The sequence below is a fragment of the Coregonus lavaretus genome (genome assembly GCF_964263955.1).
Source record: "Coregonus lavaretus genome assembly, chromosome: 32".
Classification (NCBI taxonomy): Eukaryota; Metazoa; Chordata; class Actinopteri; order Salmoniformes; family Salmonidae; genus Coregonus; species Coregonus lavaretus.
Window position 1 is genome coordinate 39,327,445 of NC_140019.1, and position 26,557 is coordinate 39,354,001.

The 26,557-nt window shown below is 47.8% G+C and overlaps 1 protein-coding gene across 1 annotated transcript; it reads right to left on the reverse strand.

The window, feature by feature from the left end:
• Positions 1–1,377: 1,377 nt before the first annotated feature.
• Positions 1,378–25,984, reverse strand: LOC311107942 (protein FAM193B-like; the record flags this gene model as incomplete). The annotated part of the gene is made up of 10 exons (XM_084150566.1): positions 1,378–1,790; positions 1,966–2,041; positions 4,240–5,416; positions 9,323–9,655; positions 11,954–12,190; positions 16,713–16,902; positions 19,573–20,134; positions 20,379–20,591; positions 21,295–21,481; positions 25,709–25,984. The coding sequence occupies 10 exons, from the start codon at positions 25,982–25,984 to the stop codon at positions 1,694–1,696; spliced, it is 3,348 nt and encodes a 1,115-aa protein (XP_084006692.1). The 3' UTR covers positions 1,378–1,693.
• Between the last annotated feature and the right edge of the window lie 573 nt (positions 25,985–26,557).

Sequence of the window (26,557 nt, forward strand, 5' to 3'; positions counted from 1 at the left end):
GATTCTGTGCTTTGTGGCAACAGTTTGGGGACGGCACTTTCCTGTTTCAGCATGACATTGCGAGCCAGGCCTAATCGCCCAACATCAGTGCCCGACCTCTAATGCTCTTGTGGCTGAATGGAAGCACAGCAATGTTCCAACATCTAGTGGAAAGCCTTCCCAGAAGAGTGGAGGCTGTTATAGCAGCAAAGGGGGGGGGACCAACTCCATATTAATACCCATGATTTTGGAATGAGATGTTGGACGAGCAGGTGTCCACATACTTTTGCTCATGTAGTGTATCTGCTCTGATAGCAGTTACATCACCAACAACCAATGGGAGACATCAACTCTGATAGCAGATACATAGATGGGAAATGTAACTTTGAAGCATAAAGAGAAATATGGAGCATGGCCCGATATCAGATATCTAAAAACATGGGGAAGCTGACCACTGAAGATCACCATGACTTTTATAGATTACACAGGGGAGAAATCAATCTGGTTTCATTTAAAACACAACTTGTAAAGATGTGATTCGAAGTGTTAAACACAGTAGTCAGATAAATATTTGTTTCTTTGTTGAAAAAAAAATCTAGTTTATATATTAGTGTCGTTGATTACTTTGCAAACGTTCATTTTGTTTAAAAAAAACAAAACCTTTTCTTGTCACAATTTCATACAAAATAATAGCATTGTACAACGGGGTATTGAATCTATTGATCCATGGGGTTTTATGCCGTTGATTCCTCCATAGTAAAGATAACCAGCCCCCACATGACGGTGGTCTTTGACAGTATAATGCGTTTTAACTGTTTTCTGTTGTTGTTTTTTTTAATGCCTGTGTCCTCCAAACCATAAGGTAGCTTAGTGGTAAAGAGCGTTGTGCCAGTAACCGAAAGGTCGCTGGTTTTAATCCCCGAGCCGACTCGGTGAAAAATCTGTCGATGTGCCCTTGAGCAAGGCACTTAACCCTAATTGCTCCTGTAAGTCGCTCTGGATAAGAGTGTCTGCTAAATGACTAAACATGTAATAAACACCTATTCTGAGCCAATTCATCATCTAAAACAGTGCCTATCCATAATAATAATAATAATATGCCATTTAGCAGACGCTTTTATCCAAAGCGACTTACAGTCATGCGTGCATACATTTTTGTGTATGGGTGGTCCCGGGGATCGAACCCACTACCTTGGCGTTACAAGCGCCGTGCTCTACCAGCTGAGCTACAGAGGACCACGGAGGGTTGTGTGTGTTGAGGGAGAGCTGGGGGCAGATACCGTAAACTAAAGACACTAAAAGTTAGTCGTGGGATCATCGGTCAGTACCTTTGGAGAACAGAAGCACCAACCAATAACAATCCAAGAGGGTTTTCAACAATGTTAAAATGTGCCACAATTGCAATAAAAACACTTTTTATTGTATAAGGTAACTGTTTTGTGAAGTACACAGTAGATCAGATCTGATAGACAGAAGGGTGTTGGTTCTCCATGTTTCAACCTGGATCGCAGAGAGGAGTCTCAGTCGGCCCCGTGTGTGAATGATCCCTGGCTGTGAGCCAATAGCGTCGCAGTATTGCAGTCCTGACGAATGGAAAATGGTGTTGCACCAGGGTCCCTTGGCTTGGTGAGGAAAAATAGGAGACCTCAGGCCTTTGGACATAGTTATGTTGGGGGGGGGGGGGGGCGGGGTTCTGCATTCTACAACCCGTCAGTTACTGGGCTGCGTTGGAAGGAACCTTTTTGAGGCTAAAATTGGACCAGTTTACTGCAACCTTCTGGCGGGTCTGTTTAGCAGAGTCAAGGCAAAACCTACAGAGAGGAGAGAGATGGAGGGAGAGAGAAATATCACTAAAAACAAGGGCCAGTTTCCCAGACAAAGACTAAGTCTAGTCTTAGATTAAGAATCACTTTTAAATGGAGAATCTTTGTCTGTTTGGTAAAGCGGCCCTAAATGTTTTGGATTGTCACAGAGGCTGAGCGTTACCTTTTGAAGTACTCCACCTCACGATCAATCTCATCCATTTCTTTTGGGTCTACGTCTTTAGGGAGAAACACATCGTCTGGGGAAGAAAGAAACGTGACAGAAACATCACAACCAAAGAACGCTAACGCTGACTGTCACTTTATCAGTCACACTGACGTCTCCCCTCCTACAACATGTATAACACAAGAGACAGGGAATTTTTACTAGGATTAAAAGTCAGGAATTGTGAAAAACTGAGTTTAAATGTATTTGGCTAAGGTGTATGTAAACTTCCGACTTCAACTGTACCTGACATGTCTCCCATCCTACAACATGTATAACACAAGAGACAGTCAACTAGAGGGTTATCTAAACTAACATACCTGACATGTCTCCCCTCCTACAACATGTATAACACAAGAGACAGTCAACTCGAGGGTTATCTAAACTAACGTACCTGACATGTCTCCCATCCTACAACATGTATAACACAAGAGACAGTCAACTAGAGGGTTATCTAAACTGACGTACAGTTGAAGTCGGAAGTTTACATACACCTTAGCCAAATACATTTAAACTCAGTTTTTCCACAATTCCTGACTTTTAATCCTAGTAAAAAGTCCCCGTCTTAGGTCAGTTAGGATCACCACTTTATTTTAAGAATGTGAAATGTCAGAATAATAGTAGAGAGAATGATTTATTTCAGCTTTTATTTCTTTCATCACATTCCCAGTGGGTCAGAATACTCAATCAGTATTTGGTAGCATTGCCTTTAAATTGTTTAACGTGGGTCAAACGTTTTGGGTAGCCTTCCACAATAAGTTGGGTGAATTTTGGCCCATTCCTCCTGACAGAGCTGGTGTAACTGAGTCAGGTTTGTAGGCCTCCTTGCTCGCACACACTTTTTCAGTTCTGCCCACACATTTTCTATAGGATTGAGGTCAGGGCTTTGTGATGGCCACTCCAATACCTTGACTTTGTTGTCCTTAAGCCATTTTGCCACAACTTTGGAAGTATGCTTGGGCTCATTGTCCATTTGGAAGACCGATTTGCGACCAAGCATTAACTTCCTGATTGATGTCTTGAGATTTGCTTCAATATATCCACATAATTTTCCTTCCTCATGATGCCATCTAGAAGTGCACCAGTCCCTCCTGCAGCAAAGCACCCCCACAGCATGATGCTGCCACCCCCGTGCTTCACGGTTGGGATGGTGTTCTTCGTCTTGCAAGCGCCCCCCTTTTTCCTCCAAACATAACGATGGTCATTATGGCCAAACAGTTCTATTTTTGTTTCATCAGACCAGAGGACATTTCTCCAAAAAGTACCATCTTTGTCCCCATGTGCCGTTGCAAACCGTAGTCTGGCTTTTTTATGGCGGTTTTGGAGCAGTGGCTTCTTCCTTGCTGAGCGGCCTTTCAGGTTATGTCGATATAAGACTCGTTTTACTGTGGATATAGATACTTTTGTACCCGTTTCCTCCAGCATCTTCACAAGGTCCTTTGCTGTTGTTCTGGGATTGATTTGCACTTTTCGCACCAAAGTACGTTCATCTCTAGGAGACAGAACGCATCTCCTTCCTGAGCAGAATGACGGCTGCGTGGTCCCATGGTGTTTATACTTGAGTACTATTGTTTGTAGAGATGAACGTGGTACCTTCAGGCGTTTGGAAATTGCTCCCAAGGATGAACCAGACTTGTGGAGGTGTCTACAATTGTTTTTCTGAGGTCTTGGCTGATTTCTTTTGATTTTCCCATGATGTCAAGCAAAGAGGCACTGAGTTTGAAGGTAGGCCTTGAAATACATCCACAGGTACACCTCCAATTGACTCAAATGATGTCAATTAGCCTATCAGAAGCTTCTAAAGCCATGACATCATTTTCTGGAATTTTCCAAGCTGTTTAAAGGCACAGTCAACTTATTGTATGTAAACTTCTGACCCACTGGAATTGTGATACAGTGAATTATAAGTGAAATAATCTGTCTGTAAACAATAGTTGGAAAAATGACTTGTGTCATGCACAAAGTAGATGTCCTAACCGACTTGCCAAAACTATAGTTTGTTAACAAGACATTTGTGGAGTGGTTGAAAAATGAGTTTTAAATTACTCCAACCTAAGTGTATGTAAACTTCCGACTTCAACTGTACCTGACAAGTCTCCCCTCCTACAACATGTATAACACAAGAGACAGTCAACTAGAGGGTTATCTAAACTAACGTACCTGACATGTCTCCCATCCTACAACATGTATAACACAAGAAACAGTCAACGAGGGTTATCTAAACTAACGTACCGATGTTGCGGCTGGTTTTCTCCCCCTTGTTCTTGTTCTTCTTAGTCTTCCCCTTGGGTTGCTGCTGCTGGGCTTGGTTGTGATTGGCTGAGGTGACAGAGTGACCTTTGGCCTCTTGCTCCTCCCCCTTCCCTCTTTGGGCGCTGGGAGCACCCCCGCTACTCACTGTCCCGTTGGTGGCCTGCTGCCGGGTGGGCCTGGTCTCCTCTGCCCTCCTTGGCCCGGTTCTCTGGCTCTCAGCTGAGTGAGGTGGTGGTTTGGAACCAGAACCAGCCTTAGAACCGTTAGAGCCCACAGCATCAGAACTGTTGGAACCAGTTTTCTGAGACTCTGCAGCTGCTTTGGATCCGGGTCTGGTCTGGTTCTGTTCTGGAGGTAGCTGGTCCTGCCGTTGCTGCTGCTGCTTCTTGCCTTTCTTCAGCTTGCCAGCCCCAGCATTAACCCCAGCCCCAGGAGTAGAAGTGTTCTTGCCAGCCCCAGCATTAACCCCAGCCCCAGGAGTAGAAGTGTTCTTGCCAGCCCCAGCATTAACCCCAGCCCCAGGAGTAGAAGTGTTCTTGCCAGCCCCAGCATTAACCCCAGCCCCAGGAGTAGAAGTGTTCTTGCCAGCCCCAGCATTAACCCCAGCCCCAGGAGTAGGGGTATTAATGTTCTTGCCAGCCCCAGCATTAGCCCCAGGAGTAATGTTGTTGGGCTCCGCTGGGGCCTCCTCTTTAGGCTTAGCCGCCGTGGTGGAGGCCTGGGTCTGGGTCGAAGCAGGGGCCTGGTGTTTATTCTCAGGCCTAGCAGAGCGGCACCTCTCTGGGGTGCGCACCCGGATCAGCTTGGAGAGGCTGGGGGTGGTGTGGAGCCTCTGAACATCCTTCACCCCAGTACCAGCCGCAGCCCCTGGTCCCCCTACCCCAGGTACAGTATCACTAGCCAGGGGTGAGATGGGTCCGATGGGGGAGTGGTCCCGGGGATGGGCCTCCTCCCAGCCTTTGACCAGGTCCAGATGACTCTTGAAGGTACCCAGGGAGAGAGGGGCCAGGTCTAGGTCTATCTGCTGCAGGTCAGAGCAGGAGGAGCCGTTGAGGTGGGAGAGAAGATGGTTGCCCTCCAGAGTAGCAGCCTTCTTAGGGAAGTCATTCACATCCAGGTTGAGGTCGTACATGGAGAACGAGGCCCGGATAGAGTCCTGCAAGGTCAAAGGTCAACGTTTTTATTTTAGAAAAAAGAGGAAACACTGATATTAACAGATTTAGGACCGGTTTCATGGACAGATTAAGCCGAGTCCTGGACTACATTTTGTTCGATGGAGATGCTCCATTGAGCTAGATTTCTTTGTCCAGGACTATGCTTAATTTATGTCAGCGAAACCACCCCTAAAAGACTACCTCCAGATTATATTCACTAGACAATGTGCAACTAATAATATGTAAAATCAAATAAACACAAATAGATAGACAAACAACATCAATACAATAGGCCCTGCCATAGACTGGTGCCCTGTCCAGGGGGTGTCCTGCTGTCTCACTACAGAAACAGGAGATAGGCTAGTGTCCTGTCCAGGGGGTGTCCTGTACATCCAGCTGTCTCACTACAGAAACAGGAGATAGACTAGTGTCCTGTCCAGGGGGTGTCCTGTACATCAAGCTGCCTCACTACAGAAACAGGAGATAGACTAGTGTCCTGTCCAGGGGGTGTCAAGCTGCCTCAATACAAAAACAAATCAAATCAAACTTTATTCGTCACATGCGCCGAATACAACAGGTGTAGACCTTACAGTGAAATAGGGTGGCAGGTAGCTTAGTGGTTAAGAGCATTGTGCCAGTAACCGAAAGGTCGCTGGTTCTAATCCCCGAGCCGACTAGGTGAAAAATCTGTCGATGTGCCCTTGAGCAAGGCACTTAACCCTAATTGCTCCTGTAAGTCGCTCTGGATAAGAGCGTCTACTAAATGACTAAAATGTAAATGTAAAATGCTTACTTTCAAGCCCTTAACCAACAATGCAAATAGTCTGGGTAGCCATGATTAGCTGTTCAGGAGTCTTATGGACCTAGACTTGGCGCTCCGGTACCGCTTGCCGTGCGGTAGCAGAGAGAACAGTCTATGACCAGGGTGGCTGGAGTCTTTGACAATTTTATGGCCTTTCCTCTGACAGGATGAACAGGAGATAGACTAGTGTCCTGTCCAGGGGGTGTCAAGCTCCTCACTACAGAAACAGGAGATAGACTAGTGTCCTGTCCAGGGGGTGTCAAGCTCCTCACTACAGAAACAGGAGATAGACTAGTGTCCTGTCCAGGGGGTGTCAAGCTCCTCACTACAGAAACAGGAGATAGACTAGTGTCCTGTCCAGGGGGTGTCAAGCTCCTCACTACAGAAACAGGAGATAGACTAGTGTCCTGTCCAGGGGGTGTCAAGCTCCTCACTACAGAAACAGGAGATAGACTAGTGTCCTGTCCAGGGGGTGTCCTGTCCAGGGGGTGTCAAGCTCCTCACTACAGAAACAGGAGATAGACTAGTGTCCTGTCCAGGGGGTGTACTGTACATCAAGCTGTCTCACTACAGAAACAGGCGATAGACTAGTGTCCTGTCCAGGGGGTGTCCTGTACATCAAGCTGCCTCACTACAGAAACAGGAGATAGACTAGTGTCCTGTCCAGGGGGTGTCAAGCTCCTCACTACAGAAACAGGCGATAGACTAGTGTCCTGTCCAGGGGGTGTCAAGCTCCTCACTACAGAAACAGGAGATAGACTAGTGTCCTGTCCAGGGGGTGTACTGGTACATCAAGCTGCCTCACTACAGAAACAGGAGATAGACTAGTGTCCTGTCCAGGGGGTGTTCTGGTACATCAAGCTGTCTCACTACAGAAACAGGAGATAGACTAGTGTCCTGTCCAGGGGGTGTCAAGCTCCTCACTACAGAAACAGGAGATAGACTAGTGTCCTGTCCAGGGGGTGTCCTGTACATCAAGCTCCTCACTACAGAAACAGGAGATAGACTAGTGTCCTGTCCAGGGGGTGTCCTGTACATCAAGCTCCTCACTACAGAAACAGGAGATAGACTAGTGTCCTGTCCAGGGGGTGTCAAGCTCCTCACTACAGAAACAGGAGATACCATTTCAGGCTCAGACAAGACTACTTACTTTACTTAATACAATACAACAAGAGACAACCATTAGGCAATAACTACATGTTATCAGTGGGCCAATTAAAATCGGTTTTATTTTTTGCCTAATTCCCTTTTCTCCGTTTAGTTTTTCCAGGTTCAGATTTTTCCCTGTTCAGGTTTTAGTCCCTCAAAATCACACTTATTTTTTATAGAAAAACAACCAAATTGGATGTTCTAAATCCACAACAATGCGTAAACAACATCAGAAGACCACTTTTGAGGTCTGGGAGAAATCTACTACATTTGTATTTTGTGGTGATTGCAGAGTTAGCTAAACAAATCACCACTGGATTGATTCAAATAATCATGATGTCATTCTGCCAGGTTGGCATAGACTACTTTGTAGTTAACATTTAATTGAGAAGGTTTTTGGGAAAGCCTTTCCATCTACCAGAAGATGGTTGTAATTAGCATCATTGCTAACGGCTACACAAAGTGGTAGAGAAACAGACAGACGGACATTCCTGTGTTGCCTCTTCGGAAAGCTGAAGGCCAATACGCATCACTGATGAATTTTGTCCATGTCTTATCATAATCTTGGACGCCAAGGTAGTGGGTTCGATCCCCGGGACCACCCATACACAAAAAAATGTATGCACGCATGACTGTAAGTCGCTTTGGATAAAAGCGTCTGCTAAATGGCTTATTATTATTATTATTATTAATACATTTTCTAACAAGTTCAATACATTTATACTGAACAAAAATATAAAACGCAACATGCAACAATTTAAAAAGATTTTACTGAGTTACAGTTCATATAATGAAATCAGTCAGTTGAAATGAATGCATTAGGCCCTAATCTATGGATTTCATTTGACTGGGCAGGGGCACAGCCATGGGTAGGCCTGGGAGGGCAAAGGCCCACCCACTGGGGAGCCAGGCCCAGCCAATCAGAATGAGTTTTTCTGCACAAAAGGGCATTATTACAGACAGAAATACTCCTCAGCACCCCACCCTCCCCCTCAAACGATCCCGCAGGTGAAGAAGCCTGATGTGGAGGTCCTGGGCTGGCGTGGTTACACATGGCCTGAGGTTGTGAGGCCGGTTGGACGTACTGCCAAATTCTCTAAAACGATGTTGGAGGTGGCTTATAGTAGAGAAATTAACATTAAATTCTCTGGAAACAGCTACGGTGGACATTCCTGCAGTCAGCATGCTAATTGCACGCTCCCTCAAAACTTGAGACATCTGTGGCATTGTGTTGTGTGACAAAACTGCACATTTTAGAGTGGCTTTTTATTGTCTCCAGCACAAGGTGCACCTGTGTAATGATCATGTTTAATCAGCTTCTTGATATGTCTCACCTGTCAGGTGGATGGATTATCTTGACAAAGGAGAAATGCTCACTAACAGGGAGGTAAACACATTTGTTCACAAAGTTTGAGAGAAATAAGCTTTTTGTGCATATGGAATTTCTGAGATATTTTATTTCAGCTCATGAAACATGGGACCAACACTTCACATGTTGCGGTTAATATTTTTGACCAGTATAGTTGATTTCCTACAAAATTCGATCCCCAATTGTATATTGTTGAATTCCGTCCAACTTCTCCGCATCGCGGATTTTATAGTGCCCTATATATGGACAGTGATCATTTGAGTCCCAGATGGCACCCTATTCCCTATATAGTGCACTACTTTTGCCCATGGGCGCTGGTTAAAAGTAATAATAATATAATAATAATATAATAATAATAATAATTGGTCATTTAGCAGACGCTCTTATCCAGAGCGACTTACAAGAGCAATTAGGGTTAAGTGCCTTGCTCAAGGGCACATCGACAGATGTTTCACCTAGTCGGCTCGGGGATTAGAACCAGCGACCTTTCGGTTACTGGCACAACGCTCTTAACCACTAAGCTACCTGCCGCCCTAGTAGTGCACTATTTAGGGAATAGGGTGTCATTTGGGACGCATCTATCCTTACCTTGATGGTGTTTTTGATCTCCTCTAGCCGAGAGGTCAGGAAGGAGTTGACCCTCTCTAGTTCCAGCTGAGGCCACTCCAACAGCCGACTAGCCTCTGGGTCCTCACCCTCCTCCCCGTCCACATCCCCCTCCTCCTGGCTGGGGAGGTCTGGGTCCTCACCCTCCTCCCCGTCCACATCCCCCTCCTCCTGGCTGGGGTGGTCTGGGTCCTCACCCTCCTCCCCGTCCACATCCCCCTCCTCCTGGCTGGGGTGGTCTGGGTCTGGAGAGGTGGAGGGGGGGTCGCTGCCAGCTTCCTCACCATCACCACTACCCGCCTGGGTCTGCTTCTCCTGAGGTGGGGAGAGACAGACAGATGGTTAGACAGAGACAGATGGTTAGACAGCCAGCCAGATGGTTAGACAGAGACAGATGGTTAGACAGAGACAGATGGTTAGACAGCCAGCCAGATGGTTAGACAGAGACAGATGGTTAGACAGCCAGCCAGATGGTTAGACAGACAGATGGTTAGACAGACAGATGGTTAGACAGACAGCCAGCCAGATGGTTAGACAGACAGATGGTTAGACAGCCAGCCAGCCAGATGGTTAGACAGACAGATGGTTAGACAGCCAGCCAGCCAGATGGTTAGACAGACAGATGGTTAGACAGACAGATGGTTAGACAGACAGATGGTTAGACAGCCAGCCAGATGGTTAGACAGACAGATGGTTAGACAGCCAGCCAGATGGTTAGACAGACAGATGGTTAGACAGACAGCCAGCCAGATGGTTAGACAGACAGATGGTTAGACAGCCAGCCAGCCAGATGGTTAGACAGCCAGATGGTTAGACAGCCAGCCAGCCAGATGGTTAGACAGCCAGATGGTTAGACAGACAGCCAGCCAGATGGTTAGACAGACAGACAGATGGTTAGACAGCCAGCCAGCCAGATGGTTAGACAGCCAGATGGTTAGACAGCCAGCCAGCCAGATGGTTAGACAGCCAGCCAGCCAGATGGTTAGACAGACAGACGGTTAGACAGACAGCCAGCCAGATGGTTAGACAGACAGACGGTTAGACAGAGATGGTTAGATAGACAGCCAGCCAGATGGTTAGACAGACAGACGGTTAGACAGACAGATGGTTAGACAGACAGACGGTTAGACAGACAGCCAGCCAGATGGTTAGACAGAGATGGTTAGATAGACAGCCAGCCAGATGGTTAGACAGACAGACGGTTAGACAGCCAGCCAGCCAGATGGTTAGACAGACAGCCAGACAGATGGTTAGACAGACAGCCAGCCAGATGGTTAGACAGACAGACGGTTAGACAGACAGCCAGCCAGATGGTTAGACAGAGATGGTTAGACAGACAGCCAGCCAGATGGTTAGACAGACAGATGGTTAGACAGACAGCCAGCCAGATGGTTAGACAGACAGACGGTTAGACAGACAGCCAGCCAGATGGTTAGACAGACAGCCAGCCAGATGGTTAGATAGACAGCCAGCCAGATGGTTAGACAGACAGACGGTTAGACAGACAGCCAGCCAGATGGTTAGACAGACAGATGGTTAGCCAGCCAGATGGTTAGACAGAGATGGTTAGACAGCCAGCCAGCCAGATGGTTAGACAGAGATGGTTAGACAGCCAGCCAGCCAGATGGTTAGACAGCCAGCCAGCCAGATGGTTAGACAGCCAGCCAGCCAGATGGTTAGACAGCCAGCCAGCCAGATGGTTAGACAGAGATGGTTAGACAGCCAGCCAGCCAGATGGTTAGACAGACAGCCAGCCAGCCAGATGGTTAGACAGACAGCCAGCCAGATGGTTAGATAGACAGCCAGCCAGATGGTTAGACAGACAGACGAGTACCGACAGATAATACTTCTAATTACAACTATGGAAATGTGGTTACTTTCCATTGTTAATTCATTATTAGCATATAGAACACAGAGCATCCTGTCCAGGGGGTGTCCTGCTGTCTCACTACAGAAACAGGAGATAGGCTAGTGTCCTGTCCAGGGGGTGTCCTGCTGTCTCACTACAGAAACAGGAGATAGACTAGTGTCCTGTCCAGGGGGTGTACTGTACATCAAGCTGTCTCACTACAGAAACAGGAGATAGACTAGTGTCCTGTCCAGGGGGTGTACTGTACATCCAGCTGTCTCACTACAGAAACAGGAGATAGACTAGTGTCCTGTCCAGGGGGTGTCCTGTACATCCAGCTGTCTCACTACAGAAACAGGAGATAGACTAGTGTCCTGTCCAGGGGGTGTCCTGTACATCAAGCTGTCTCACTACAGAAACAGGAGATAGACTAGTGTCCTGTCCAGGGGGTGTACTGTACATCCAGCTGTCTCACTACAGAAACAGGAGATAGACTAGTGTCCTGTCCAGGGGGTGTACTGTACATCAAGCTGTCTCACTACAGAAACAGGAGATAGACTAGTGTCCTGTCCAGGGGGTGTACTGTACATCCAGCTGTCTCACTACAGAAACAGGAGATAGACTAGTGTCCTGTCCAGGGGGTGTACTGTACATCAAGCTGTCTCACTACAGAAACAGGAGATAGACTAGTGTCCTGTCCAGGGGGTGTACTGTACATCCAGCTGTCTGTATTGCAGTATTCCCACCAGGTCATTTGACATCACCTTCTTCTTCTGTTTATGTCGCGCCCGCTTGGCAGCCTTAGCACTGTTGGTCGGTTTGTGCTCTGAGGAGTTGATGAAGTCCAGCAGCTCGTCCACGTCTCGGTGGTCGATGGAGGTGGACACGGCCGGGTCAGAGTCCCGTCTCTGGGGAAGACACTCCTCCTTACGACGCGTCAGACGGGACCGGAGCTTCTCACGGATCTCTGTGTAGTTGCGGCTGGTCGGAGCCGCCGGGGGCTGGAGGGAAGAGAGGACATGATCAGAGGAGAGATTTTCATTTCAATAACTTGCTCCCTTCCTTTGCCATTGTTCACTCCCCTTCAGACATCTGAGAAGGCTGGACAGGAGGCAGAAACTAGTTGGGAGTTTACGCATATCCAGCCATCTCAGATTTAGGGGAAGGACGGCAGAATGGAGGGAGCGTCTTTGTGGATTGAAACCCAGACACAATCTGATTTCTCTTTTTGTTGTTGTATGTTCATTGACTAGAGAGAGACCAAGATGAAAGGTAGGAGAGAGAGAGTGCTGAAAGAGCAGTGGGTGGGATTCCAACCCATGCTGGCAGCGGTACATCTTACATGTGCTCCAGAGGCGGCGGCTTGGACCGCTAGACCACTCCCAGGTCACCTGATTTCACATTTAACAACCAATGGGGTTTACATTCGGCCCCAACATGAACGCAATGTGGCCAAGTGAAAAGTGCTCCATAAATGCTATTACAATTACAAGCCATTACTAAGTGTGTCAAAGAGATGTACTGCGTTGTGTCAGAAGAATTCACAGTAGTCAAAAATTACTTTTGTCACTCAACGTTTATATTGTTCATGCTTTTAATGCTATTTCAATAAATGATTAATTGTACCATCCTATACATTAGGGCTGAGAATTGCCAGGGACCTCACGATATCACGATTCTATATGTATTGCAATTCGATACTGCAATTTTATTGCGATTCGATGTTCCAAACATATTGCTCACCATATGTGAAGCGGCCTACGAGAACCCGTCGGGATGTCGCACCGACTAATTGTTGGGAAAATTGCCAAAATGTAACGAAAATCTGTTTTTGTGGAAATTGCGATTTTGGTTGTTTTGGATACTTTAAAACCTTTACTTTATTGCAATGTGAAAATATTTGTATTTTTACTTAAGGAAAATAGTTCATTTAGAAGATTTTTTTTACATTAGCTAGCATGCCCAATGTGAAAAGTTAACAGTATGCTCTGGATTACCGCTAATCAAGGACTATTTTACGATCGTCTGTCACCTCATCATGGATGGAGAGATGAGAGCATCTTCAACGAGGAACAAGCAAGGTTCGTTACGCAAGTCAGCTAGCTAGTGAAGTACACCACGTCATATACATCTGTGGGGCTGCTTCTCCTGGTCAAACTAAACAAGCATGGAAACGTCGCGTCGCAGAACATCATGGAAACACGGACTATGCTATTGCGCACCACTGTAGATGCCAACCATGGCTCACCTTTCTCCCTGCGCTTTGCAACCATAGAAGATGTCCACATTTCACCAAGAGGAGGGGACATTGTACGTTAACTAAAAAAGAGGCATTCTAGCTCTGCTTTTTTTGTTGTTGTTGAGCGCTCCAACTCATTTCTACCTCAAATTAGCCCTTTGGAAGTTGTTCTTGTTAAGCCCGTCACACAATGCATTAGTTAAACTTGATCAACTAAAAATTCAAGCCTTCACAACCTGCCTGTCCTTTCTATTGTTCAAGGTAGGCTATAGCCAATGTTACTGGAATGACAGTACTATTGAAGAGAAGTTTAAAAAGACAAGCTGCTATAGCTAACATTAACCAGACAGCTATTCTTCATCCCCGTATCCCACAAAACTAAATGAGCAAGTGAATGTTAATTCATTGAGGGAGAGACAGATATGAAGAACAAACCCTTCTTTGTGTGTGTGTGTGTTTGAAAAACATTTAGGTCTCCATGACAACTGACTTTATTTGTAGACCCAAATAAATAAGACCGATAAAGTGCTGAAACATGCGTTTCTTCCCTGAGGGTTAGATGGTGAAGGGAATGGGCAGGCTTGTGGATCTGGTTTCCAGAGCTGGATCCAAGGTGGTCGTCACCATGGGGCACTCAGCTAAGGTAAGAGGTGATGACCTAATAGTTTGTGTGTGTGTTAGTGATTTCTGTGTTAGTTTGTCAGAGTGTGTCAAATTAATTCATATCAATATGAATTAAATCCTTCTTTCCCCATTGCCAGCCGAGCCTTCAACAACACCAGGTCGCGGACAACACACCATACTACCAAGTGACTTTATTTGCTTTTGCACAAATAGTACTGTACTATTTTAGATGTCTCTCTCTAGTTATTTATGTTTCGTGGTATTGTGTTGTAGTGTTGCATGACCAACTCATCTCTCATGCCATCCAGTGTTGTATTTAGCAAAATCAAAACAGATCCTTCTTTAATGTTTTTCATTTTTAAGGATTTGTTGTTGACGGTTCATAAATCGCACTGAAATGTATTATTTTCGCTCCAATTCAAATACAGTGCATTCAGAAAGTATTCAGACCCCTTGACTTTTTCCACTTTGTCACTTTACAGCCTTATTCTAAAATGGTTTAAATTGTTTTTCCCCCCCGACCAATTTACACACAATTACCCATAATGACAAAGCGTTTGTAGAAATGTTAGCAAATTAAATATACATTTTTAAAAACTGAAATATCACATTTACATAAATATTCAGACCCTTTACTCAGTACTTTGTTGAAGCACCTTTGGCAGCGATTACAGCCTTGAGTCTTCTTGGGTATGACGCTACAAGCTTGGCACACCTGTATTTGGGGAGTTTCTCCCATTCTTTGCAGATCCTCTTAAGCTCCGTCAGGTTGGATGGGGAGCATCGCTGCACAGCTATTTTCAGGTCTCTCCAGAGATGTTCGATCGGGTTCAAGTCCGGGCTCTGGCTGGGCCTCTCAAGGACATTCAGAGACTTGTCCCGAAGCCTCTCCTGCGTTGTCTTGGCTGTGTGCTTAGGGTCGTTGTCCTGTTGTAAGGTGAACCTTCGCTCCAGTCTGAGGTCCTGAGCGCTCTGGAGCAGGTTTTCATCCAGGATCTCTCTGTACTTTGCTCCGTTCAGTCTCCCAGTCCCTGCCGCTGAAAAACATCCCCACAGCATGATGCTGCCACCACCATGCTTCACCGTAGGGATGGTGCCAGGATTCCTCCAGACGTGACGCTTAGCATTCAGGCCACAGAGTTCAATCTTGGTTTCATCAGACCAGAGAATCTTGTTTCTCATGGTCTGAGAGTCCTTTAGGTGCCTTTTGGCAAACTCCAAGGGGACTGTTATGCGCCTTTTACTGAGGAGTGGCTTCCGTCTGGCCACTCTACCATAAAGGCCTGATTGGTGGAGTGCTGCAGAGATAGTTGTCCTTCTGGAAGGTTCTCCCATCTCCACAGAGGAACTCTGGAGCTCTGTCAGAGTGACCATCGGGTTCTTGGTCACCTCCCTGCCAAAGGCCCTTCTCCCCCAATTGCTCAGTTTGGCCGGGCGGCCAGCTCTAGGAAGAGTCTTGGTGGTTCCAAACTTCTTTCATTTAAGAATTATGGAGGCCACAGTGTTATTGGGGACCTTCAATGCTGCAGACATTTTTTGGTACCCTTCACCAGACCTGTGCCTCAACACAATCCTGTCTCGGAGCTCTACGGACAATTCCTTTGACCTCATGGCTTGGTTTTTGCTCTGACATGCGCTGTCAACTGTGGGATCTTATAGACAGGTGTGCCTTTCCAAATCATGTCCAATCAATTGAATTTACCACAGGTGGACTCCAATCAAGTTGTAGAAACATCTCAAGGATGATCAATGGAAACAGGATGCACCTGAGCTCAATTTCAAGTCTCATAGCAAAGGGTCTGAATACTTATGTAAATAAGATATTTTTATTATCATTTATTTTATACGTCTGCAAAAATTTCTAAAAACCTGTTTTCACTTTGTCCTTATGGGGGTATTGTGTGTAGATTGATGAGGGAAAAACAATTTAATCCATTTTAGAATAAGGCTGTAACGAAACAAAATGTGGAAAAAGTCAAGGTGTCTGAAAACTTTCCGATAATGTATCTATTATTGTACAGTATAATAATTTGTTCTAGTAATTATTATTTAATGCAAACAATACCAGCAGTTGCGAAATAACAAGAGAGCCATGATAAAGCAAGTTTTGATCAGTCATGGAAATAAGTGTTGAAAACAAATTGGCTCAATATTTAAAAGATGAAGAACAAGTTATGAAAAATACTGGAGTTTTGGTGTAGATACAGACTAGCGCCGATATGTAACTGTATAATATCTGATATGTAACTGTATCTATTCCCCCCCCCCCTCCTGTACATACCGCGTCCCCCCACCTCCCCTCCTGTACATACCGCCCCCCCTCCCCTCCTGTACATACCGCCCCCCCTCCCCTCCTGTACATACCGCCCCCCCCTGTACATACCACCCCCCCACCCCTCCTGTACATACCGCCCCCCCCCCCCTCCCCTCCTGTACATACCGCCCCCCCCCTCCCCTCCTGTACATACCGCCCCCCCCCTCCCCTCCTGTACATACCGCGTCCCCCCCCCCTCCTATACATACCGCCCCCCCCCCCCCCTATACATACCGCGTCCCCCCCCCCTCCTATACATACCGCCCCCCCCCCCCTCCTGTACATACCGCCCCCCCCCCCTCCTGTACATACCGCGCCCCCCCCCCCCCCCCCCTCCTATACATACCGCGTTGTGTCCGAAGAACTCACAGTAGCAGCAGTCACAGTACTTCCCATCCTTCTGGTTGTTTGAGGAGGAAGCACAGGAGCTCCTCTCAGAACTAGAGTCCTCATCCTCTCCCTCGTCCAGCTCCGACGGGGGGTGACACAACCCCCCCGCCCCGTTAGACAGCTTGTGTCCTTTACACGCCTGGTCCCTGGAGCATGGAGACAGGACGGGGACAACAGGTAGCACAGACAGATGAACAGACAGTGGACACAGGATGGGGACAATAGGTAGCACAGACAGATGAACAGACAGTGGACACAGGATGGGGACAACAGGTAGCACAGACAGATGGACAGACAGTGGAGACAGGATGGGGACAACAGGTAGCACAGACAGATGGACAGACAGTGGACACAGGATGGGGACAACAGGTAGCACAGACAGATGGACAGACAGTGGACACAGGATGGGGACAACAGGTAGCACAGACAGATGGACAGACAGTGGACACAGGATGGGGACAACAGGTAGCACAGACAGATGAACAGACAGTGGACACAGGATGGGGACAACAGGTAGCACAGACAGTGGACACAGGATGGGGACAACAGGTAGCACAGACAGATGAACAGACAGAGACAGAGAGAAACCATGTGATGACAGACAGAACCACGACCATGTCCTATCACTACTTGATTCCATCTGAAAGTATGTCTGTGTTCCAGTATCTCATGCAAATTTGAGTCCTGGCACGTTAGCGTGAAATGGGGCTGAAATCTACAACGGAATTAAAACAATGTCACTGCATTTGGCATACTCCCCAAAAAATAAAACAGTAAGTGCTTATCAATTTAACCTGCTAAATAGTTTGGACATTTGGAGTACTTGTATTCGATTATTAGCAATCAAATACAAACCTTGACTTGAGTACTTGCGCCATCCCTACTAGATTCTATAATAAAACTCTCGTTTACTGCACATTCCATGAAACCATCAAACTATCTACGGAACACTACTGTAGAAACATCAAACTATCTACGGAACACTACTGTAGAAACATCAAACTATCTACGGAACACTACTGTAGAAACATCAAACTATCTACGGAACACTACTGTAGAAACATCAAACTATCTACGGAACACTACTGTAGAAACATCAAACTATCTACGGAACACTACTGTAGAAACATCAAACTATCTACGGAACACTACTGTAGAAACATCAAACTATCTACGGAACACTACTGTAGAAACATCAAACTATCAATGGAACACTACTGTAGAAACATCAAACTATCTACGGAACACTACTGTAGAAACATCAAACTATCTACGGAGCACTACTGTAGAAACATCAAACTATCTACGGAGCACTACTGTAGAAACATCAAACTATCTACGGAACACTACTGTAGAAACATCAAACTATCTACGGAGCACTACTGTAGAAACATCAAACTATCTACGGAACACTACTGTAGAAACATCAAACTATCTACGGAACACTACTGTAGAAACATCAAACTATCTACGGAGCACTACTGTAGAAACATCAAACTATCTACGGAACACTACTGTAGAAACATCAAACTATCTACGGAGCACTACTGTAGAAACATCAAACTATCTACGGAACACTACTGTAGAAACATCAAACTATCTACGGAGCACTACTGTAGAAACATCAAACTATCTACGGAACACTACTGTAGAAACATCAAACTATCTACGGAGCACTACTGTAGAAACATCAAACTATCTACGGAACACTACTGTAGAAACATCAAACTATCTACGGAACACTACTGTAGAAACATCAAACTATCAACGGAACACTACTGTAGAAACATCAAACTATCAACGGAGCACTACTGTAGAAACATCAAACTATCAACGGAGCACTACTGTAGAAACATCAAACTATCAATGGAACACTACTGTAGAAACATCAAACTATCTACGGAACACTACTGTAGAAACATCAAACTATCTACGGAACACTACTGTAGAAACATCAAACTATCTACGGAACACTACTGTAGAAACATCAAACTATCTACGGAACACTACTGTAGAAACATCAAACTAGACCTGTCTCATCACTAGATAGACCCGTCTCATCACTAGATAGACCCGTCTCATCACTAGATAGACCTGTCTCATCACTAGATAGACTCATCACTAGATAGACCCGTCTCATCACTAGACAGACCCGTCTCATCACTAGACAGACCCGTCTCATCACTAGACAGACCCGTCTCATCACTAGACAGACCCGTCTCATCACTAGATAGACCCGTCTCATCACTAGATAGACCCGTCTCATCACTAGATAGACCCGTCTCATCACTAGATAGACCCGTCTCATCACTAGATAGACCCGTCTCATCACTAGATAGACCCGTCTCATCACTAGATAGACCCGTCTCATCACTAGATAGACCCGTCTCATCACTAGATAGACCCGTCTCATCACTAGACAGACCCGTCTCATCACTAGACAGACCCGTCTCATCACTAGATAGACCCGTCTCATCACTAGATAGACCCGTCTCATCACTAGATAGACCCGTCTCATCACTAGATAGACCCGTCTCATCACTAGATAGACCCGTCTCATCACTAGATAGACCCGTCTCATCACTAGATAGACCCGTCTCATCACTAGATAGACCCGTCTCATCACTAGATAGACCCGTCTCATCACTAGATAGACCCGTCTCATCACTAGATAGACCCGTCTCATCACTAGATAGACCCGTCTCATCACTAGATAGACCCGTCTCATCACTAGATAGTAGCTATCACTACATGTTATGAACCTACATTGTTCTTCTCCATCAGATTCCTGTGAAACTATCTACCAAACTACCAACCTGCAGGCGCCAGCGGTCAGGTGTTGCCCAGCGCTCAGGTGTTGCCCAGCGGTCAGGTGTTGCCCAGCGCTCAGGTGTTGCCCAGCGGTCAGGTGTTGCCCAGCGGTCAGGTGTTGCCCAGAGGTCAGGTGTTGCCCAGCGGTCAGGTGTCCCACGTTGGAAGAGGGCAGTGCCCCCCCACTGTGGCCGTTGCAGGGGTGATTACAGCCCATCAGGGAGGGGCCCAGTTTGCTGTGCTGACCGTTCACAGGAGGAATGTGTGAGTTCTTACATGCCAAGGGCTTATGGAGGGCCCCTGTTGGGCAGTCAGTGCCACCCAGGGTCCCCAGCTTGGCCCCTGCCGGGGGGCCGTGGAGGTTTGGTACCAGCGGGGAGAAGGGAGCGGGAGCAGCTAGACTGGGAGAGGAGGAGGATGAGGAGACATGGCCGTGCTGCTGCCCTCCAGAGCTCTGCTTGAGGGGCAGGAGAGAGGAATGCTGAGAGGAGGAGAGGCCAGTGGGGCTGTTGGGGGGGACAGACAGGTCCGAGTGTTGGTGGTGGTCGCTGGGGTGGAACGCTTCGCCTGGAGGAGAGACAAAAGTGTTGAGTGGAATATTTGACAAACATAGTTGTGATTCCCAGTGGTTACATATCTCTGCTTCTCTCTAGAGGTGTAATCTATGGGCACAATCCTTCCTTGAGTTCTACGTGTGTATCCATTAATAATGCACTATTGTCAATGGGACATGTGAACAGTAATTCAAGTTAGACGCCGGTATGTCTTGAGTTCTCTGTGTCCTAAAAAGGGTGAGAAAAAAAGACCTCACCAGGCGGAGTTGGTCGTCGGCACATGGTCTTGAAGTGCTTGGGGGTGTTCTTACAGAGGTCCCCGGAGGTAGAGAGCGGGTTCCCGGGGGACGAACCACTGGAATTCTGGGAAGGGTGACTGTAGGGGCACACCTTGGCCCCAGGGGTTTTAGCAGATTTCCCAGGAGCCTCGTGAGAGCCTCGCTTCTCGTGACACGCTGGTCCCCCTGTTCCTATTGGACCAGAGGGAGGGAGGGAAGGAAGGAAGGAAGGAAGGAAGGAAGGAAGGAAGGAAGGAAGGAAGGAAGGAAGGAAGGAAGGAAGGAAGGAAGGAAGGAAGGGAGGGAGGGAGGGAGGGAGGAAGGAAGGAAGGAAGGAAGGAAGGAAGGGAGAAGGAATAAAGTTTTACTCAGAGGAGTAACAGGTTGTGTTGCTGTTTCAAGGTAACCAGTAGCTAGCTACACACGAGTACAGTTCCCTCAATTTTGTCAGTGCAAATGTCTGCAAATATTACCATCTTGTTAAAGTAAATTAATTGAAAACAAATAATGAATGTCTAAAGTAGTTTGCATCTGTGTACGACTTCACCTTGAGAGATCTGAGCAGAGAGAGAGAGGTGTGGGGTCAAGGTCATGGTGTGTGTGTGTGTGTTTACCTTGCTGTGCGTGCGAGGCAGTGCTGTGGGAGAGAGGTGTGGGGTCAAGGTCATGGTGTGTGTGTTTACCTTGCTGTGCGTGCGAGGCAGTGCTGTGAGAGAGAGGTGTGGGGTCATGGTGTGTGTGTGTGTGTTTACCTTGCTGTGCGTGCGAGGCAGTGCTGTGGGAGAGAGGTGTGGGGTCAAGGTCATGGTGTGTGTGTTTACCTTGCTGTGCGTGCGAGGCAGTGCTGTGGGAGAGAGAGAGGTCATGGTGTGTGTGTGTGTGTGTGTGTGTTTACCTTGCTGTGCGTGCAAGGCAGTGCTGTGGTTGCAGTGGACCCCTCCGTTGCTGTGAGCCGAGTTCCAGAGACCAGAAAGCTTGTGGGCTGAGAGGAAGGAGGATGGGTCCCAGTCTACGGAGCTCTGCTCTGGGTAACCGTTATCACAACTCTGGGCCTTACACGACGATGAGTGGGACAATGGAACCTGGCGGAGGAGGGAAAGGGAAGATGGTGGTTCAGGACATGGTTGATAGGTACAGCCTTTTTTCACACTAAACATTTGATGCTGTAGACAGAGCAGAAATGGAGGAAGACGATGTATTAATTGACATTTACTGGAGCTGTCTGACTGGTACCTGGGAGAGGAGGACACCGGAAGAAACAAGAGATGCTAGTTCAGAGCCCGGTCATTATTTATGTCTGTGTCTAAATGACACACTTCTCTGTATAGCACACTACTTTTAACCAGAGCCCAAAGGGAAGCCTATAGGGCTCTGGTCAAAACACTGCTACGTAGGAAATAATGGCACTTGTTTTACCAGAACACATTCTGTTTTACAGCAAACACCTGAGTAAATGTTAGAGAAATATAAGAAATCCCGCTATGCCCTCAGACGAACCATCAAACAGGCAAAGAGTCAATACAGGACTAAGATTGAATCGTACTACACCGGCTCCGACGCTCGTCGGATGTGGCAGGGCTTGCAAACTATTACAGACTACAAAGGGAAGCACAGCCGCGAGCTGCCCGGTGACACAAGCCTACCAGACGAGCTAAATCACTTCTAGGCTCGCTTCGAGGCAAGTAACACTGAAACATGCATGAGAGCACCAGCTGTTCCGGACGACTGTGTGATCACGCTCTCCGTAGCCAATGTGAGTAAGATTTTTATAAACAGGTCAACATTCACAAGGCCGCAGGGCCAGACGGATTACCAGGACGTGTACTCCGAGCATGCGCTGACCAACTGGTAAGTGTCTTCACTGACATTTTCAACCTGTCCCTGTCTGTAATACCAACATGTTTCAAGCAGACCACCATAGTCCCTGTGCCCAAGGACACTAAGATAACCTGCCCGTAGCACTCACGTCTGTAGCCATGAAGTGCTTTGAAAGGCTGGTCATGGCTCACATCAACACCATCATCCCAGAAACCCTAGACCCACTCCAATTTGCATACCGCCCCAACAGATCCACAGATGATGCAATCTCTATTGCGCTCCACACTGCCCTTTCACACCTGGACAAAGGAACACCTATGTGTGAATGCTGTTCATTGACTACAGCTCAGCGTTCAACACCATAGTGCCCTCAAAGCTCATCACTAAGCTAAGGATCCTGGGACCAAACACCTCCCTCTGCAACTGGATCCTGGACTTCCTGACGGGCCGCCCCCAGGTGGTAAGGGTAGGCAACAACACATCTGCCACGCTGATCCTCAACACTGGGGCCCCTCAGGGGTGCGTTCTTAGTCCCCTCCTGTACTCCCTGTTCACCCATGACTGCATGGCCAGGCACGACTCAAACACCATCATTAAGTTTGCCGATGACACAACAGTGGTAGGCCTGATCACAGAGAACAAAGAGACAGCCTATAGGGAGGAGGTCAGAGACCTGGCCGTGTGTTGCCAGGACAACAACCTCTCCCTCAACGTAATCAAGACAAAGGAGATGATTGTGGACTACAGGAAAATGAAGAGGACCGAGCACGCCCCCATTCTCTTCGACGGAGCTGTAGTGGAAAAGGTTGAGAGCTTCAAGTTCCTTGGTGTCCACATCACCAACAAACTATCATGGTCCAAGCACACCAAGACAGTCGTGAAGAGGGCACGACAAAACCTATTCCCCCTAAGGAGACTGAAAAGATTTGGCATGGGTCCTCAGATCCTCAAAAGCTTCTACAGCTGCACCATCGAGAGCATCCTGACTGGTTGCATCACCGCCTGGTATGGCAACTGCTTGGCCTCCGACCGCATGGCACTACTCTCTCCCTCCCCTCCCGGAGGACCTGAGCCCTAGGACCAAGCCTCAGGACTACCTGGCCTGATGACTCCTTGCTGTCCCCAGTCCACCTGGTCCTCTCTCCCTCCCCTCCCGGAGGACCTGAGCCCTAGGACCAAGCCTCAGGACTACCTGGCCTGATGACTCCTGGCTGTCCCCAGTCCTCTCCCTCTCCCCTCCCGGAGGACCTGAGCCCTAGGACCATGCCTCAGGACTACCTGGCCTGATGACTCCTGGCTGTCCCCAGTCCTCTCCCTCTCTCCCTCCCCTCCCGGAGGACCTGAGCCCTAGGACCATGCCTCAGGACTACCTGGCCTGATGACTCCTGGCTGTCCCCAGTCCTCTCCCTCTCCCCTCCCGGAGGACCTGAGCCCTAGGACCATGCCTCAGGACTACCTGGCCTGATGACTCCTGGCTGTCCCCAGTCCTCTCCCTCTCTCCCTCCCCTCCCGGAGGACCTGAGCCCTAGGACCATGCCTCAGGACTACCTGGCCTGATGACTCCTGGCTGTCCCCAGTCCTCTCCCTCTCTCCCTCCCCTCCCGGAGGACCTGAGCCCTAGGACCATGCCTCAGGACTACCTGGCCTGATGACTCCTGGCTGTCCCCAGTCCACCTGGTTGTGCTGCTGCTCCAGTTTCAACTCTTCTGCCTGCGGCTATGGAACCCTGACCTGTTCACCGGACGTGCTACCTTGTCCCAGACCTGCTGTTTTCAACTCTCTCTCTCTACCGCACCTGCCATTTCAACCTCTAAATGCCCGGCTATGAAAAGCCAAGTGACATTTACTCCTGATGTACTGACCTGTTGCAACCTCTACAACCACTGTTATTATTATTTGACCCTGCTGGTCATCTATGAACGTTTGAACATCTTGGAGAACAATCTGGCCTTAATGGCCATGTACTGGTATAATCTCCACCCGGCACAGCCAGAAGAGGACTGGCCACCCCTCAGAGCCTGGTTCCTCTCTAGGTTTCTTCCTAGGTTCCTGCCTTTCTAGTGAGTTTTTCCTAGCCACTGTGCTTCTACATCTGCATTGCTTGCTGTTTGGGGTTTTAGGCTGGGTTTCTGTATAGCACTTTGTGACATCTACTGATGTAAAAAGGGCTTTATAAATAAAATGTCATTGATTGATTGTGCGTATGGCCCAGTACATCACTGGGGCCAAGCTTCCTGCCATCCAGGACCTCTATAACAGGCGGTGTCAGAGGAAGGCCCTAAAAATTGTCAAAGACTCCAGCCACCCTGGACATAGACTGTTCTCTCTGCTACCGCACGGCAAGCGGTACCGGAGCGCCAAGTCTAGGTCCATAAGACTCCTGAACAGCTAATCAAATGGCTACCCAGACTATTTCCACCGTTTATAACGTTCATGTGCACCACAGTTGTTTTTATATAATATTTTAAACCACTACTACTAGTTTGATGGTTGAAGACATCAATTGTCCCATTAACAAATCACCCATATTAGCAAACTTATTTCATTTCAAACTTCACATTTCTCTTGTATAGGCTACTTATCATAATGAACAATATCCGCTAAATGCCTGTGATAAGTGATCGGTCGGTGTGGATCATTTTGGGTTTATCATCCCAGCTCTACTCCAACCCTACGGGCCGTTCTGGCTCTGACAAAACGAATGACTTGCATTACATCACCTTGAGCACAGAGCAATCTCCTGGATTTGCATCGCATTTAAATACGGAAATAGTTTACATAAAAACACCTCTAAGACGAAAAGTATATTTTCTCAAGAATCCACACGAATAAGACTACCTCAGTGCCTCTGCTCGTGACGAGAGAAGGCCAAGACTGACAGAGAACAAACAGCTTTAAAAGAGAGACGAATCTTATGACAGGATCCTTAGATGTGGTATTAATTTAGCCATACAGCACTGTGACACCACAAACTGCCACAGGATAACAGTCCTAAAGCTGCTCGTCACCATCATCAACAGATCCAGTGCCTTTCAGCTTGTTGGTGGACGAGGTGACCAGATGTAGCTACACCCTATTGTAACGGTTTTTTGAGACCTTTAGAAAACAGCCATAGCTAGCAAGCTGTTACATGGCTATTGTAAAATGTACCTGTAGATAGTGCTGATGCTTGGATAGCTTGAGGTGCATGGTCGTCATATTCAGCAGTGCAGACATCTCCTCACCTCCCTTCTCTGCTCTTCCACTCCCCTACCTCCCCTCCCCTCCTACCGGTGCAGGCGTTTCCTGGGCGCTCTGCCTCTCCTCATCTTCCACACTCTCCCCTACCACCTCCTCCTCCCCCCTACTCCTCCTCCTCCTCCTCCTCCTCCTCCTCCCTCACTCTCCCCTACCACCTCCTCCTCCCCCCTACTCCTCCTCCTCCTCCCTCACTCTCTTACGGGTGTGGGAATTTCCTGGACGCTCCGTCTGTCCTCCCCTCCCCTTCTTACCGGTGCAGGCGTTTCCTGGGCACTCTGTCGCTCCTCTTCCTCAACGCTCTTCCGGCAGCTCTGGCAGATCCATAGCGGCACCTCTCCCAGTAGAGACTGGCTCAGCGACGGCACGGTGTCGGACAACTTCCGACCCGGCACCTCTCTGAGCAGGGCCTGGGACAGGGCTGGGACAGCATCGGCTAGCTTCGCCCCGTGGCCCCCAGGCAGACCGTTGGCAGAGCTCGCCCCCCAGTCCTTAAACTCACGATGACACAGGAGGCAGCAGGTGTGCATCGGCTGGGGGAGAGCGACAGAGAGGTGAGTCAGTGACATTAGGAGAGAGAGGTCAATCATCTAGGTGAAACCCGGAAGAGAGGAGGAGAGAGGAGGTCTATCATCTAGGTGAAGGACAGGAAGAGAGGAGGAGAGAGAGGTCAATCTAGGTGAAGGACAGGAAGAGAGGAGGAGAGAGAGGTCAATCTAGGTGAAGGACAGGAAGAGAGGAGGAGAGAGGAGGTCAATCATCTAGGTGAAGGACAGGAAGAGAGGAGGAGAGAGAGGTCAATCCAGGTGAAGGACAGGAAGAGAGGAGGAGAGAGAGGTCAATCTAGGTGAAGGACAGGAAGAGAGGAGGAGAGAGGAGGTCAATCATCTAGGTGAATGACAGGAAGAGAGGAGGAGAGAGAGGTCAATCCAGGTGAAGGACAGGAAGAGAGGAGGAGAGAGAGGTCAATCTAGGTGAAGGACAGGAAGAGAGGAGGAGGATGGAGAGGAGAGGAGGAAAGGATGGGATCCGAGGAGAGGTGGTTAGTGAGATGAACATGGAGCATGATGAAGTTGCCCCCTGGATACTGATCTAAGCTCAGG